Source organism: Rhinoraja longicauda, chromosome 17 (genome assembly GCF_053455715.1).
Source record: "Rhinoraja longicauda isolate Sanriku21f chromosome 17, sRhiLon1.1, whole genome shotgun sequence".
Taxonomy (NCBI): Eukaryota; Metazoa; Chordata; class Chondrichthyes; order Rajiformes; family Arhynchobatidae; genus Rhinoraja; species Rhinoraja longicauda.
The window spans coordinates 1,130,087-1,147,553 of record NC_135969.1 but is presented as its reverse complement, the minus strand read 5'-3'; the positions used below and the strand labels follow the sequence as shown (position 1 = coordinate 1,147,553).

General features: G+C 42.6%; 1 protein-coding gene across 2 annotated transcripts in view; it reads right to left on the bottom strand.

The window, feature by feature from the left end:
* Window positions 1–17,467, bottom strand: part of phf2 (PHD finger protein 2) — a 156,261-nt gene that overhangs the window by 15,879 nt on the left and 122,915 nt on the right. For both annotated transcript variants that reach the window (XR_013548343.1, XM_078413919.1), the window contains exons 15-19: window positions 11,936–12,126; window positions 11,504–11,577; window positions 10,736–10,905; window positions 10,420–10,470; window positions 2,528–2,802 (exon numbers count right to left, since the gene is read on the bottom strand). Coding sequence is in view for 1 of the 2 variants with exons in the window: in XM_078413919.1 (XP_078270045.1) it covers window positions 2,528–2,802; window positions 10,420–10,470; window positions 10,736–10,905; window positions 11,504–11,577; window positions 11,936–12,126 (761 nt within the window). In the remaining variant the exon portion in view is untranslated. The remainder of the gene's footprint in view (window positions 1–2,527; window positions 2,803–10,419; window positions 10,471–10,735; window positions 10,906–11,503; window positions 11,578–11,935; window positions 12,127–17,467) is intronic.

Here is a 17,467-nt window from a genome sequence, read left to right as displayed (position 1 = left end):
GACACCCTTTTCCACCAGAGCCTCCGTTTCTCTACATCTATAGCCTTCTACATCTTCTTTGGCATGAAAACAAAATCAACTGCAGTTGTGTTTTAGCATCTGTATTTAAAATAAACACACAGAATAATATTTGCAAGGTTTTGCATAGTACCTGCAGAATGGTGTGCTTATTACCCAATTTATTAATAAACTTTTTAATTACCCCTTTCAGCTCGCCTGATTTAATGTTCAACAATAACAATCATACTTTGCTCTAGCCAGGGGATAAAGAAATCAGGAATTAAAATCCTGTTTATTGCATTAAATAAAACTTATTCTAATTCAACAAAATATTCACCATGTTAAATACCAGACCATTTATCTTAAGCAATTTAACTAATTATGCCCACTAGTAAAAATAATTGAATCATATTAGTACTTCACCTACTTAAATAAGTCCTAAGTATGGGATGATTTTGGAAAACATTGTTAATGTAATTAACTTATATAATACGAGAAATGTAAATTATGTAATTTTTAAAATTCAGTTTTGTAGTGAATTGTAACTTATTTGCTCTTCATTTGAATGTTAGATATGTTTAGAATGAAGAGAATAATTTAAATTTTATTACTACATACTAATCAAACAGTAATGATCTACAATATAAGATATATACTATATATAATTGTAGACAGACACATATTTCCTTTCATCCAGTTTAAATTAATGATCAGTACCACTATCATTTTGTAGGTGACTTCCTCATAAAACTATGCAGGTTAACTAATCTGCAGTTTGGAAATCATGATATTGTGGGCCATGCTAATCTATACAATTAATCATCAGTAGACTTAGTGCTGCTTATATTATTTAATGAGCAAAGTTATTGTGCTGCCGAATTACAATCATTTATCGAAGGTAGACACAAAATGCTGGAGTAACTCAACGGGTCAGGCAGCATCTCAGGAGAGAAGAAATGGGTGATGTTTCGGGTCGAGACCCTTCTTCAGTCTGAAGAAGGGTCTCAACCCGAAACGTCACCCATTAATATTATCATCCAGAGCTAACTGCTGCTCCCTTTTGCCCTGATTTCCATCTTGCGTATGCTCCTCAGTTCTCGCAACACCTCCAGAGATACGCTTGATCCCAGCTGCCGATCACCTGCCCCCTGCCACCTTTTTCCACCAGAGCCTGTTTCTCTACATCTATAGCCTTCTACATCTTCTTTAGCATGAAAACAAGATCAACTGCAGTTGATCAGTTTGAAGAAGGGTCTCGACCCGAAACGTCACCCATTCCTTCTCTCCTGAGATGCTGCCTGACCCGCTGAGTTACTCCAGCATTTTGTGTCTACCTTCGATTTAAATCAGCATCTGCAGGTTTTTTCTCCTACAATCATTTATCATTGGTTAAACACAAACCAGTCTTTCCAGCTCATCCCTTAAATTAAAAAAAAAGTTATTTTCATTGTGTTCTTCCTTGCTGATACCCATCTTAGAGTACACACATTCTGTAATTAGTTCACTTACACCTTCCCCAAATCAACAAATCCAGTTGTCATTCAAGGTCATTTTATATATATTTTTTAGGTTTAGAGATACAGTGCGGAAACAGGCCCTTCGGCCCACCGAGTCTGCGCCGCCCAGCGATCCCCGCACATTAACACTATCCTACACACACTAGGGACAATTTTTACATTTTACCCAGCCAATTAACCTACATACCTGCACGTCTTTGGAGTGTGGGAGGAAACCGAAGATCTCGGAGAAAACCCACGCAGGTCACGGGGAGAACGTACAAACTCCGTACAGACAGCGCCCGTAGTCAGGATCGAACCTGAGTCTCCGGCGCTGCATTCACTCTAAGGCAGCAACTCTACCGCTGCGCCACCGTGCCGTCATGAATGAATCAGACTGAGGTCACACGGAAAGGGATGTCTGAACAACGGGACCCATTTTGAGCCCACTGCACAAGTTACTTTTAGCATTTATTTGTATATATGGTACACCAGGGAGGTGCTATTTTATAATATAAACCTGAGCAATAGGGAATGGAAAAAATGAGCCAACTTGAAATGGTTTCCAATATAGGAAAATTAACAAATATTGAAGACTGACTGAGATGCCTGAAATTTGTTGTGTGAGGCTTTGGTGCTGATTTTTCATCTAACACGAGGCTATAAACGAATCCAGTTTAATACCAAACCACCAGGTCTGATAACACAACACATCGTATAAAGCTGGTGAAATGAATGATCAGTAATTAAAAGGAAAGCAACTATTGCCACATATTTTGGGATTTAACTTCAAAGTTCCACTAATGAGATTTAATTAATCAGAACATCTTAGAAACACAGAAATAAATATACATAACCAGAATGCCGACATATAATATGATTTTTTATATTTTACTTCAGAATCAGTTAATCTTAATTAAGGGTGCAAAACTAGTTTGATGACTGTCGACAGCTGTTCAGTGCTAGTTCATAACATTATTTAGTTGTAGAGCAGGCAGGTTCTGTCATTGTTATTCATCAAATGTTCTTACCATAATCAGAATCTTTGAAACATGCTCCTAGGCTGTCGTGGTCTTCATAATCATTAATGTCGATAATGCTCTGCGTAGTGTTTTTGATTAACCGTTTCCCTTTGTGCTTATTAATCTTGTTACTAGTTTTCTTGGATCCTTGAGTTATTGAAGAGCTATTTTTAACTTGGTTACCGGTCCATGAAGTCTGCAGGCAAGACTCTGAGGATTGAAGGTTTGCCATCGATAACATGCCCTGGATGGCTTCCTGTGTGCTGGGTGAGGCTGGAGGTTGACTGAAAGACAAGCAAAATAACTAATTCTTTTAAACCAGCAGTAAACTAACAACAGGCAGCTAATAAAGTCAGAGTCACATAGTACGGAAACATGGCTTTTGGTACAACCCGACAATACTGTTCAAGTTGCCGCATCTAAGCTAGTCCCAACTGCTTGTGTTTGGCCCGTATCCCTCTAAATCATTCCTATCGATGTACCTGATCAAGTGCCTTTTAAATGCTGTTATAGTAACTACCTTAACTACTTCCTCTGGCAGCTTTCTCCATGTATCCACCCAAATATCACTCCACAGGTTGCTAGTACATTTTTATCTTCTCACCTTAAACCAATGCCCTGCGGTTCTTGATTCCCCTGCCCTACGTTAAAGACTATGTGTATTCACCCTATCTATTCCCATCATAATTTATGCACCATTATTAGATCACCCCTCAGTCTCTTGCACTCCGAAGAATAAAGGCCTGGCCTGCCAATGTTGCCCTGTGGCTCAGACCTCTGAGACCTGGCAACATCCTCGTAAGGCTTCACTACTCTCTCTCCTTTTTAACGCCATTTGTCCTAAAGCAAGCTGACCAAAGCTGAAAACAGTACTCCAACATCTAACATCACATCCCAAATTCTATACCAGGTACCCTGATTGGTGAAGGCCAATGTACCAAAAGCCGCCTTTACCTTTCTATCTACCTGTCACACGATTTTCCGGGAACTATATCGCTATACTCCTGGATATCTCTGCTCTACAATACTCTCACATGTGAAAGTCCTGCTCTGATTTGAGCTCCCAAAATGCAACATCTTGCACATATTGGCATTAAAATCTATTGGCCAAAGGCAAATGTGGATATTTGTTTTCACCATTGCAGCCTAATTGAAAAAAAATGGAACATAACAACTGATACTTGTTACTGAAATTACAAATATAATAGTGTTGGAATTGGCTTAAATTCTTCAGGATAATGCACGAAAGTTTATGACACTTGGAATTACCAGTATTTCAGTATTCCCCATCTTAAAAGGTAGAAGAGGGCAAAGCCGTAGACAATGTCTGTCGGGACCTCTCCAAGGCCTTTAATAAGGTTCTGCATCGTAGATTGAATTGGAAGGTTAGACCTCATGGGATCCAGGGAGAGGTAGCCAACTGGATTGAGATTTGGCTTCATGGAGGGATGTTTTTCAGACTGGTAGCCTGTGGCTAGTGGTGTGCCTTAAGGATCACTGCTGGGCTTCATGGTATTTGTGGTTTATATCAATGATTTGGATGAGAATGCACAAGGCATGATTAGAAATTTTGATGTAGACGATAGATATGGTGGGCTCACAAGTTGAAATTCTAAATTGGGCCAAGGCCATCTTTGAAGGTATTAGACAGGAACTCCCTCAAGTAGATTGGAGCAAGTTGTTTGAAGGAAAAGGAACATATGGAAAGTGGTTTGTTATTAAAAATGTGCCTCCCCCCTCGACTCCATCCAAGGACCCAAACAGTCTTTCCAGGTGAGACAGAGGTTCACTTGCACCTCCTCCAACCTCATCTATTGTATCCGCTGTTCCAGATGTCAACTTCTCTACGCAGGCTCGGCGATCGTTTCGCTCAACACCTTCGCTCAGTCCGCCTTAACCAACCTGATCTCCCGGTGGCTGAGCACTTCAACTCCCCCTCCCACTCCCAATCTGACCTTTCTGTCATGGGCCTCCTCCATTGTCATAGTGAGACCCACCGCAAATTGGAGGAACAGCGCCTCATATTTTGCTTGGACAGCTTACAGCCCAGCAGTATGAACATTGACTTCTCTAACTTTAGATAGCTCCTCTGTTCCTCTCTTCCCCTCCCCTTCCCAGTTCTCCCACTGTCTTCCTGTCTCCACCTACATCCTTTCTTTGTCCCACCCCCCCCCCCCCGACATCAGTCTGAAGAAGGGTCTCGACCCGAAACGTCACCCATTCGTTCTCCTGAGATGTTGCCTGACCTGCTGAGTAACTCCAGCATTTTGTGATACCTTTGATTGGTACCAGCATCTGCAGTTATGTTCCTACACCAATACGTCCACGATTTCTAGAGCCACCTCCTTGACTAATTTCCTGACTAATGTGGATTTCCTTCAGTTCCTCCCTCCCTCTAAATCCTCGGACCCCTAGTATTTCTGGGAGATTGTTCGTATCTTCCTTAGTGAAGACAGAACCAAACGACTTGTTTAACCGGTCCGCCATTTCCTTGCTTCCCATTATAAATTCACCCGTTTCTGACTGTCAGGGACTGCAAGCTACTGTTAGATATAGATCAGCAACTGAAACGGGTTAAGAAATAGCAGGTGGAGTTTAGCGTGAGCAAGTACAAGGTGTTACACTTTTGGGGGTTGAATGTAAGGAGAGAGTCTACAGTTAATGGCAAGACCCCTAACGGCATTGATGTGCAGAGATCTTGAGTGCAAGTTCATGGCTCAGTAAAGGTGGCAACACAAGTAGTCCCATGGTATGCTTGCCTTTATTGGCAGGGGCATAGTGTATTAGAGTCAGGAATGTCATGATGCAGCTCTATAGGACTTTGGATAGGCCACAGTTGGAATATTGCAGTTCTGGTCACCTCATTGGGAGAGGTTTACCAGAATGTTGTCTGGATTAGAGGTTTTCAACTACAGGGAGAGGTTGGATAGACTTGGATTTTTATCTCTGGTACATCCGTCTGAGGTTGAGGGGGGACTTGATAGTATATAAATATTATGAAAGGCACAGAGAAGGCAGACAGTCAGAACCTTTTTGCCAGGGTGAAAATGTCCAACACTAAAGGGCATGGCGACAAGGTGAACAAAATCCGAGCAAGACGTTGGAGAGACCGCATTTAGAATATTCTGCTCAGTCCTGGGCACCATATTATAGGAAAGATATTGTCACGGCATGGCTACAAGGTGAGAGGGGGAAAGTTTGGTGGAGATGTGGAGGACATGTTTTTTTACATTGAGTACTGGAGGCTTGGAGGACAGAATGGGGCCCCTCAAGAATCAAAGCAAGACGTTGGAGAGACCACATTTAGAATATTCTGCTCAGTTCTGGGCACCATATTATAGGAAAGATATTGTCAAGCTTGAAAGGGTTCAGAAAAGATTTACGAGGATGTTGCCAGGACTAGAGCATCTCAGCTATAGGGAGAGGTTGAGTAGACTGGGACTCTATTCCATGGAGCGCAAGAGGATGAGGGGTGATCTTACAGAGAGGTATGTCAAATTATGAGAGGAATAGTTCGAGTAAATGCACAGAGTCTCTTGCCCAGATTAGGTGAATCAAGGACCAGATGACATAGGTTTAAGGTGAAGGGGAAAAGATTTAATATGAATCTGAGGGGTAACTTTTTCACACAAGGGTGGTGGGTGTATGGAACAAGCTGCCAGAGGAGGTAGTTGAGGCTGGGACTATCCCAATATTTAAGAAACAGTTAGATAGGCACATGGATAGGACAGGTTTGGAGGGGTATGAAACCAATGCGGACAGGTGGGACTAGTGTAGCTGGGACATATTGGCTGGTGTGGGCATGTTGAGCTGAAGAGCCTGTTTCCACACTGTATCGCTCTGTGAATATGACTCTAATCATATCCATATAGTATATAACATCGAAGCCAAAAATTGACACAAAAATGCCAGAGTAACAGCGGGTGGAGAAGGGTCTTGACCCGAAATGTCACCTATACCTTTTCTCCATGGATGCTGTCTGACCCGCTGGGATACCCCAGCTCTTTGTGTCTATCTTCGCTTAAAACCAGGATGTGCAGTTCTTTCCTAAACATAGAAGGCAATGTGTACTGGAATTCTGCTTCTGACATTTGCCTCAATTGATGGCAATCCCATGAATTTTAGTTCACGCAATGAGGAAACATTTCTAGATTCATGACTTACCTTATCATTAGTAAAAAATAAAGTGGATGAGCTTGAGGCTCAGTTAGTCATGGGCAAGTATGATGTTGTAGGGATCACTGAGACATGGCTACAAGAGGACCAGGGCTGGGAACTGAATATTCAGGGGTACACAACGTATAGAAAAGACAGACAGGTGGGCAGAGGGGGTGGGGTTGCTCTGCTGGTAAGGAATGATATTCATTCCCTTGCAAGGGGTGACATAGAAGCAGGAGATGTTGAATCAGTATGGATAGAAATGAGGAATTGTAAGGGTAAAAATACCCTAATGGTAGTTATCTATAGGCCCCCAAACAGTTGCCTCGACATAGGGTGCAAGTTGAATCAGGAGATAAAATTGGCGCGTCACAAATGTAATGCTACGGTGGTTATGGGAGATTTCAACATGCAGGTGGACTGGGAAAATCAGGTTGGAAATGGACCCCAGGAAAGAGAGTTTGTAGAGTGCGTTCGAGATGGATTCTTAGAACAGCTTGTACTGGAGCCTACCAGGGAGAAGGCAATTCTGGATTTAATGTTGTGTAATGATCCTGATCTGATAAGGGGACTAGAGGTAAAAGAGCCATTAGGAGGCAGTGATCACAACATGATAAGTTTTACTCTGCAAATGGAAAGGCAGAAAGGAAAATCGGAAGTGTCAGTATTACAGTATAGCAAAGGGGATTACAGAGGCATGAGGCGGGAGCTGGCCAAAATTGACTGGAAGGAGGCCCTAGCAGGGAAGACGGTAGAACAGCAATGGCAGGTATTCCTGGGAATAATGCAGAGGTTGCAGGATCAATTTATCCCAAAGAGGCGGAAAGACTCTAAGGGGAGTAAGAGACACCTGTGGCTGACGAGGGAAGTCAAGGACAGCATAAAAGTTAAGGAGAGGAAGTATAACATAGCAAAGAAGAGTGGGAAGACAGAGGATTGGGACTCTTTTAAAGAGCAACAAAAGTTAACTGAAAAGGCAATATGGGGAGAAAAGATGAGGTACGAGGGTAAACTAGCCAATAATATAAAGGAGGATAGCAAAAGTTTTTTTAGGTACGTGAAGAGGAAAAAAATAGTCAAGGCAAATGTGGGTCCCTTGAAGACAGAAGCAGGGGAATTTATTATGGGGAACAAAGAAATGGCAGACGAGTTAAACCGTTACTTTGGATCTGTCTTCACTGAGGAAGATACACACAATCTCCCAAATGTTCTAGGGGCCGGAGAACCTAGGGTGATGGAGGAACTGAAGGAAATCCACATTAGGCAGGAAATGGTTTTGGGTAGACTGATGGGACTGAAGGCTGATAAATCCCCAGGGCCCGATGGTCTGCATCCCAGGGTACTTAAGGAGGTGGCTCTAGAAATAGTGGAAGCATTGGAGATCATTTTTCAATGTTCTATAGATTCAGGATCAGTTCCTGTGGATTGGAGGATAGCAAATGTTATCCCACTTTTTAAGAAAGGAGGGAGAGAGAAAACGGGTAATTATAGACCAGCTAGTCTGACATCAGTGGTGGGGAAGATGTTGGAGTCAATTATAAAAGACGAAATTGCTGAGCATTTGGATAGCGGTAACAGGATCATTCCGAGTCAGCATGGATTTACGAAGGGGAAATCATGTTTGACAAATCTACTGGAATTTTTTGAGGATGTAACTAGGAAAATTGACAGGGGAGAGTCGGTGGATGTGGTGTACCTCGACTTTCAGAAAGCCTTCGACAAGGTCCCACATAGGAGATTAGTGGGCAAAATTAGAGCACATGGTATTGGGGGTAGGGTACTGACATGGATAGAAAATTGGTTGACAGACAGAAAGCAAAGAGTGGGGATAAATGGGTCCCTTTCGGAATGGCAGGCAGTGACCAGTGGGGTACCGCAAGGTTCGGTGCTGGGACCCCAGCTATTTACGATATACATTAATGACTTAGATGAAGGGATTAAAAGTACCATTAGCAAATTTGCAGATGATACTAAGCTGGGGGGTAGTGTGAATTGTGAGGAAGATGCAATAAGGCTGCAGGGTGACTTGGACAGGTTGTGTGAGTGGGCGGATACATGGCAGATGCAGTTTAATGTAGATAAGTGTGAGGTTATTCACTTTGGAAGTAAGAATAGAAAGGCAGATTATTATCTGAATGGTGTCAAGTTAGGAAGAGAGGATGTTCAACGAGATCTGGGTGTCCTAGTGCATCAGTCACTGAAAGGAAGCATGCAGGTACAACAGGCGGTGAAGAAAGCCAATGGAATGTTGGCCTTCATAACAAGAGGAGTTGAGTATAGGAGCAAAGAGGTCCTTCTACAGTTGTACCGGGCCCTGGTGAGACCGCACCTGGAGTACTGTGTGCAGTTTTGGTCTCCAAATTTGAGGAAGGATATTCTTGCTATTGAGGGCGTGCAGCGTAGGTTCACTAGGTTAATTCCCGGAATGGCGGGACTGTCGTATGTTGAAAGGCTGGAGCAATTAGGCTTGTATACACTGGAATTTAGAAGGATGAGGGGGGATCTTATTGAAACATATAAGATAATTAGGGGATTGGACACATTAGAGGCAGGAAACATGTTCCCAATGTTGGGGGAGTCCAGAACAAGGGGCCACAGTTTAAGAATAAGGGGTAGGCCATTTAGAACAGAGATGAGGAAGAACTTTTTCAGTCAGAGAGTGGTGAAAGTGTGGAATTCTCTGCCTCAGAAGGCAGTGGAGGCCAGTTCGTTGGATGCTTTCAAGAGAGAGCTGGATAGAGCTCTTAAGGATAGCGGAGTGAGGGGGTATGGGGAGAAGGCAGGAACGGGGTACTAATTGAGAGTGATCAGCCATGATCTCATTGAATGGCGGTGCTGGCTCGAAGGGCTGAATGGCCTACCCCTGCACCTATTGTCTATTGTCTATTACTTTTTGAAATCAGAATAAAGCTGAGAAATAGGCAAACGATAAGTATCTGAATAGCCAAGATGTTTTGTCATCAACCAGAAATGGTTCTGTTTCTCTGCATAAATACTGCCTGCCTGCTGACGACTTGCAAGATATTCCTCTTAGATTTTCACCATCCGTCATATGTTCTGTAAGTATCTGCATGTTCTGGGTCTCGACCCGAAACGTCAACTTCAGATTGTTCCTCTTTCCCTCTTTATCCCCTCCCCCTTCCCAATTATCATATCATATCATCATATCATATCATATCATATCATATATCTACAGCCGGAAACAGGCCTTTTCGGCCCTCCAAGTCCGTGCCGCCCAGTGATCCCCGTACATTAACACTATCCTACACCCACTAGGGACAATTTTTACATTTACCCAGCCAATTAACCTACATACCTGTACATCTTTGGAATTCTCCCGCTAGTCTTCCTGTCTCCTACTACATCCTATCTTTGTCCCGTCCCCTCCCCTGACATTAGCCTGAAGAAGGGTCTCGACCCGAAACGTCGCCCATTCCTTCTCTCCAGAGATGCTGCCTGCCCTGCTGAGTTACTCCAACATTTTATGTCTACCTTCGATTTATACCAGCATCTGCGGTTTTTTTCCTACACATCCTATGCATGTTCTGTTAGGTCAGCTTGGACTAATTGGGCTGAAAGGCCAGTTTCTGTGCTGTATGACTCTATCAATCAGTTTTTGTGTGCTCGTATCTAATATTATCCATCTTTGTGACAATGTGTGCTTTGATCATATTTTTCTATCTGAATTGGTCTTTGTTCAGCTGCAAGAAGTGTCTTTAACCGTGTTAGGGTGTTAATAGTACCTGAATTCGGTGATGTCATCGTTGGTGACTTTGGGTGCTTTAACGATTTTGCTGCAAAAAAAAACATTTTTACAGGATTTTGTCAGATTAAGTGTTTAAATTAACTGACTCACAATTTTATTTCTATAAAACAGGCAAATAAAAGTGAACAAATCTTAATTGTACCAAATCAAATGCATTAAATGAACGGGGGTACCGGAAACCCATAACAAAGAAATAGTAGCTTATTTAAAATAGCTATTAAAATTTACAGCTGAAATGCAACTTATCAACCCACAAGATATTCTTCTTTGGAGATTGAAGCAATGATACTGACCTATTCCCACTGTACTCGAGGCCTCCAACCTGTTTGCTGGCCTGTAGCAGATCCAATATCCCAGCAGAACTACCTGTTTCAGCTGCTTTGGCAGTACTAGGATCTGGCTTTGCCTCCGTGTCAATATGTAGAGAATCTTCATCAGTTGAGTTGTCATCCTGCTGGTGAACCTACAAATGAAAATACTAGAATAAAAAGAAATTGTCATTGAAGATGGTGCTGGCGGTTTAGCACCACCTTTTCATGGGCAATAAAAGATGGCCTTCCCACTTGGCACACTAATCCAGAAAATGATTTCATTTTAACAGAAAAAAATGCCAAGCAAGGATATAAATCATGAGAAAAAAGTTTTTTTACTTCATCCTATACAATTGCTGGTTTACATTTTTAATGCAGTGAGTATTGTTTTCAGTTTTACAATCCCGACTACGGGTGCTATCCATACGGAGTTTGTCCGTTCTCCTCGTGACCGCGTGGGTTTTCTCCGAGATCTTCGCTTTCCTCCCACACTCCAAAGATGTACAGGTTTGTAGGTTAATTGGTTTGGTATAAGTATAACTTGTCCCTAGTGTGTGTAGGGTAGTGTTAATGTGCAGGGATAGCAGGTTGGTGGGGACTCGGTGGGCCGAAGGGCCTGTTTCCACGCTGTGTAACTAAATCAAACTGAAAGAACGATTTGTAGGTAATATTATTGCCAGTATAGCTTTAGTTGACAATGGATGTACCTGCAACGGCACTTCCACAGGAATTAGTGATGTATCAACATACCTGGTTAGAACAGTGCTGAACCAAAGGTTCTTTCATTTCAGCAACTCCAACACTCTCTTTGGTCTTTGTTAAAACTACAAAACAAATGTAGCGTCAGTCTAATGCGCCAAAAAACTCCATACAGTTCATCAAGTCCATACTTCTCCATAATCTTGAAATAATCTAGATATTGCACATCCTCACCACTCCATCTAGCCCTCACCGTTCCAATCCGATTTTCTTTCCATTGCACCGATTGTCCTCTTGTATTTTTGCCATGCAAACCATTTCCATACCTGACACAGGACAAGCACTGTAGTATTTATCAGTGCCTCTGATCTCGGAATACGCTGATACCAATGTTTCGCTGAATAGCCTACCACACACAAACTGCAAATGCCACGATTTACTTTTCAGTGTATGTGAATATAAAAGCCTAAAAATGCTTCTTACATGTTAAACTTCTTTTAGGAGCAGTCTTCTTTCTTCTTATCGGAAACTCGTCAATCTGCAATTCACCGTCTTCTGACACGTACTCATATTCATCTCTCACTGGCTTGGATTTGTCTTCTTTGATATTTTGTAAACAGCCAAACACATTATCAGATTTCACGGATTTAGGCTGTGTTTTCACTCCTTTACAACTGTTGAAACAAAATGTTTTGACATCAAAGGAAAAAATTTCCCACATTATCAACCGCACAACGCATGTTGGTTATATAGCACAGTCAATTGTGCCATGAATCGAGTCTATGTTACATTATAAATATTGTGGAGCCTATATTGAACAAGCACAATGATTGTGATATATTCCTAACCCTTATCCATAGTTTTAAATGTTGGTAGCACAATAAACCTTTGCTGTATGGTCACTTATATAACTGCTGTGTGCACTGCTATTAATTAGTTGTACAAGGGAGAAAACAAGAGAAATAGGTGAAGAAGCATTTCGACCTGAAATGTCACCTATTCCTTTTGTCCAGGGATGTTGTCTGACCCACTGAGTTACTCCAGATTCTTGTGTCTATCTTCGGTTTAAACCAGTAACAGTGGTTCCTTCCTACACAATTGTTTGTAATACTTGCATGTTAATTGTCAAAGATTTCTGGACATCCATCCCCCTGAATATGACCAACTTCCAGCTCTGACCATGTATAAAAATTCTGCATTTTTATTTATTCTACCAATTTTATTTATTCTGCATTCATTTTTCATATCACATTTCATCTATCAGGTTTTGCCCATTTTGTTTATCCTTCTAAAGGCACTCTGCATCATCCTCGTTCCATTTGGCTTTGCGTCATCAACAAAATTGAATATACAGTAAATCCTCGTTATAATGGACCATTGTTGCTGATTGTCCGTGATAACCGAGTAATGTATTATCATGTAGGTTGAAACAAAGAACTGCAGATGGTGGTTAATACATAATAGGACACAGAGTGCTGGAGTAACTCAACATCTCTGGAGAACATGGGTAGGGTGACATCAGATATCATAAATCACGACTAAGGGTGAGTTTGCAGGCTCCTTAACCACAAAATTAGTTTATAACACTAACAAACATACATTTTTGCCAGCTGATAGAATCATACAGCAGGGAAACAGGCCCTTTGGCCCAACTTGCCCATGCCAACCAAGACGCCCCATCTACACAAGTCCCACCTACCCGCATTTGGCCCATATCCCTCTAAACCTTTCCTATCCATAATTTCCCTACTCTGGGTAAAATACTCCGTGCATTTACCCTGTCTATTCCCTCGTGATCTTATACACCTCTATTATATCAGCCTTCATCCTCCTGCACTCCAAGACATAAAGTCCAAGCCTGCTCAACCTTTCCCTATGGATCAGGCCCGGATAACATTTTCATAAATATTCTCTGCAATCCTTCCAGTAGTCGGGAGCCTGCAGGAACAGGGAGATGGGGGATCGGAATGTGTGGCTGAGGGGTTGGTGCAGGAGGCAGGGATTTACATTTCTAGATCACTGGAATCTCTTCTGGGGCTGGGGTGACCTGTACAAAATGGACGGGTTGCACCTTAATTGGAGGGGGACCGACATTCTGGCAGGCAGGTTTGCTAGTGCTACACGGGTGGGTTTAAACTAAACAGTGAGATCAACAACGTGGAAGCAATGTGTGTAGTTAACGGGGAAGAGAGTATAGGAAGGGTCACGTTTAAACCAACAGGGCAGGGGGGTGGGAACCAATGCAAGGAGACAGAGGACAGAAGCAAAAGGTGGAAGGGAGAAAAGAAAACAAACCTGAAAGCTTTGTGCCTTAATGCGAGGAGCATTCGTAATAAGGTGGATGAATTGAATGTGCAGTTAGTAGATAAGGAATATGAGTTTGAAATAGAGTTTGTACGTTCTCCCCGTGACCTGCGTGGGTTTTCTCCGAGATGTTCGGTTTCCTCCCACACTCCAAAGACGTACAGGTATGTAGGTTAATTGGCTGGGCAAATGTTTTAAAAAAATTGTCCCTAGTGTGTGTAGGATAGTGTTAATGTGTGGGGATCGCTGGGCGGCGCGGACCCGGTGGGCCGAAGGGCCTGTTTCCGCGCTGTATCTCTAAATCTAAATCTAAAATATAGTTGGAATTATGGAGACATGGCTCCAGGGTGACCAAGGCTGGGAGCTAAACAAGCAGGGGTATTCGATATTCAAGAAGGATAGATAGAAAGGAAGAGGAGGTGGGGTGGCATTGCTGGTTAAAGAGGAGATTAATACAATAGTAAGGAGAGACGTTAGCTTGTTTGCTGTAGAATCGGAATGGGTAGAACTGCAAAATAGCCAAGGGTAGAAAACGCTTGTTGGAGTTGTGTACAGACCGCAAACAGCAGTAGGGAAGTTGGGGAAAGCATCAAGCAGGAAATTGTACAAGGATACAGCAGTTATCATGGATGACTTTAATCTATATAAACGTAGAATGGGCCAACCAAATTGGTAGCAGCGCTGAGGAGGATTTCCTGGAATGTATACGGGATGTTTTTTTAAACCAATATGTAAAATAACTGACTGAGGGCAGGCCATCCTAGACTGGGTATTGTATAATGAGGAAGGATTAGTTAGCGATCTTGTTGTGCAGAGCCCCTTGGGCAACGGTGACCATAATATGGTGCAATTCCGCATTAAAATGGAGAGTGATCCGGTTAATTCAAAGACTAGGGTCCTGAACTTAAAGAAAGGAGACTTTGATGGCATGAGATGGGAATTGACTAGGATAGATGGGTAAATTATACTTAAAGGGTTGATGGTGGAGATGCAATGGCAAAGATTTTAAAACCGCATGGATGAACTCGAAAAATTGTTCATCCCTGTCTGGCGAAAAAATAAAACGGGGAAGGCGGCTCAACCGTGGCTGACGAGGGAAGTCAAGGATAGTGTTAAATCCAAGGAAGAGGCATAGAAATTGGCCGGAGAACTGGGAGAAATTTGGAACTCAACAGAGGAGGACAAAGGGGTTAATTAAGAGGGGGAAAAAAGAGCACTAAGAAACATTGCGGGGAATATAAAAACTGACAATAGAAGCTTCTTTAGATATGTAAAAAGGAAAAAAAATAGTGAAGACAAATGTAGGTCCTCTACAAACAGAGACAGGTGAATTTATGATCAGAAACTAGGAAATGGCAGAACAGTTAAATGAGTGCTTTGGATCTCTCTTCACTAAGGAAGACACAAACAATCTCCCATAAATACTAGTGGACAGGATCTAGTGGGAGGGAGGAACTGAAGGGAATCCACATTAGTCAGGAAATGGTGTTAGGTAAACTGTTGGGTCTGAAGGCAGATAAATCTCCAGGGCCTGATGGTCTGCATCCCAGAGTACTCAAGGAGGTGGCCCTTGAACTCGTGGATGCATTGGTGATAATTTTCCAATGTTCGCTCGAGTCTGGATCAGTTCCTGTGAACAGGAGGGTAGCCAATGTAACTCCACTTCTTAAGAAAGGAGGGAGAGAGAAAACAGGGAATTATAGACCAGTTAGCCTTATGTCGGTAGTGGGGAAGATGCTTGAGTGGATTATTTAAGATGTTATAGCAGCGCATTTGGAAAGCAGTGACAGGATCGGTCAAAGTCAGCATGGATTTATGAAGAGGAAATTATGCTTGACTAATCTGGAATTTTTTAAGGTTGTAACAAGTAGAATGGATAAGGAAGAGCAAGAACAGGAAGGCAGATTATTTGGTGGCAAGAACAGGAAGGCAGATTATTATCTGAATGGTGTCAGATTCGGAAAAGGGAAGGTGCAACGAGACCTAGGTGTGCTTGTACATCAGTCACTGAAAGTAAGCATGCAGGTACAGTAGGCAGTGAAGAAAGATAATGTCATGTTGGCCTTCATTGCAAGAGGATTTGAATTTAGGAGCAAGAACGTCCTACTGCAGTTGTACAGGGCCCGAATGAGACTGCACCTGGATTATTATGTGCAGTTTTGTTCTCCTAATCTGAGGAAGGACATTATTGCTATTGAGGGAGTGCAGCGTAGGTTCACCAGCTAATTCCCAGGATGGCGGGATTGACACATGATGAAAGAATGGGTCGACTGGGCTTATGTACACTGGAATTTAGAAGGATGAGAGGGGATCTTATAGAAACATATAAAATTATTAAAGGATTGGACATGCTAGATGCAGGAAAAATGTTCCCGATGTTGGGGGAGTCCAGAACCAGGTGTCAGTTTAAGAATAAGAGGTAGGCCATTTAGGACTGAGATGAGAAAAATAAATTTCAGCCAGAGAGTTGTGAATCTGTGGAATTCTCTGCCACAGTGGAGGCCAATTCACTGGATGTTTTCAAGAAAGAGTTAGATTTAGTTCTTCGGGCTAAAGGAATCAAGGGATATGGGGAGAAAGCAGGAACGGGTACTGATTTTAGATGATCAGCCATGATCATATTGAAGGGCCGAATGGCTTACTCCTGCACCTATTTTTCTATGTTCCTATGTTTCTAACAACAGACTGATGGAATGAAGGCTGATAAATCCCCAGGGCCTGATGGTCTGCATCCCAGGGTACTTAAGGAGGTGGCTCTAGAAATCGTGGACGCATTGGTGATCAGTTTTCAATGTTCTATAGATTCAGGATCAGTTCCTGTGGATTGGAGGGTAGCTAATGTTATCCCACTTTTTAAGAAAGGAGGGAGAGAGAAAACAGGAAATTATAGACCAGTTAGTCTGACATCGGTGGTGGGGAAGATGCTGGAGTCAATTATAAAAGACGAAATTGCGGAGCATTTTGATAGCAGTAACAGGATTGTTCCGAGTCAGCATGGATTTACGAAGGGGAAATCATGCTTGACTAATCTTCTGGAATTTTTTGAGGATGTAACTAGGAAAATGGACAGGGGAGAGCCAGTGGATGTAGTGTACCTTGACTTTCATAAAGCCTTCGACAAGGTCCCACATAGGAGATTAGTGGGCAAAATTAGAGCACATGGTATTGGGGGCAGGGGACTGACATGGATAGAGAATTGGCTGGCAGACAGAAAGCAAAGAGTGGGGATAAATAGGTCCCTTTCAGAATGGCAGGCAGTGACCAGTGGGGTACCGCAAGGCTCGGTGCTGGGACCGCAGCTATTTACAATATACATTAATGACGGATGAAGGGATTAAAAGTAACATTAGCAAATTTGCAGATGACACAAAGCTGGGTGGCAGTGTGAACTGTGAGGAAGATGCTATGAGGTTGCAGGGTGACCTGGACAGGTTGTGTGAGTGGGCGGATGCATGGCAGATGCAGTTTAATGTGGATAAATGTGAGGTTATCCACTTTGGTGGTAAGAATAGGAAGGCAGATTATTATCTAAATGGTGTCAAGATAGGAAAAGGGGACGTACAACGAGATCTGGGAGTCCTAGTGCATCAGTCTCCGAAAGGAAGCATGCAGGTACAGCAGGCAGTGAAGAAAGCCAATGGAATGTTGGCCTTCATAACAAGAGAAGTTGAGTATAGGAGCAAAGAGGTCCTTCTGCAGTTGTACAGGGCC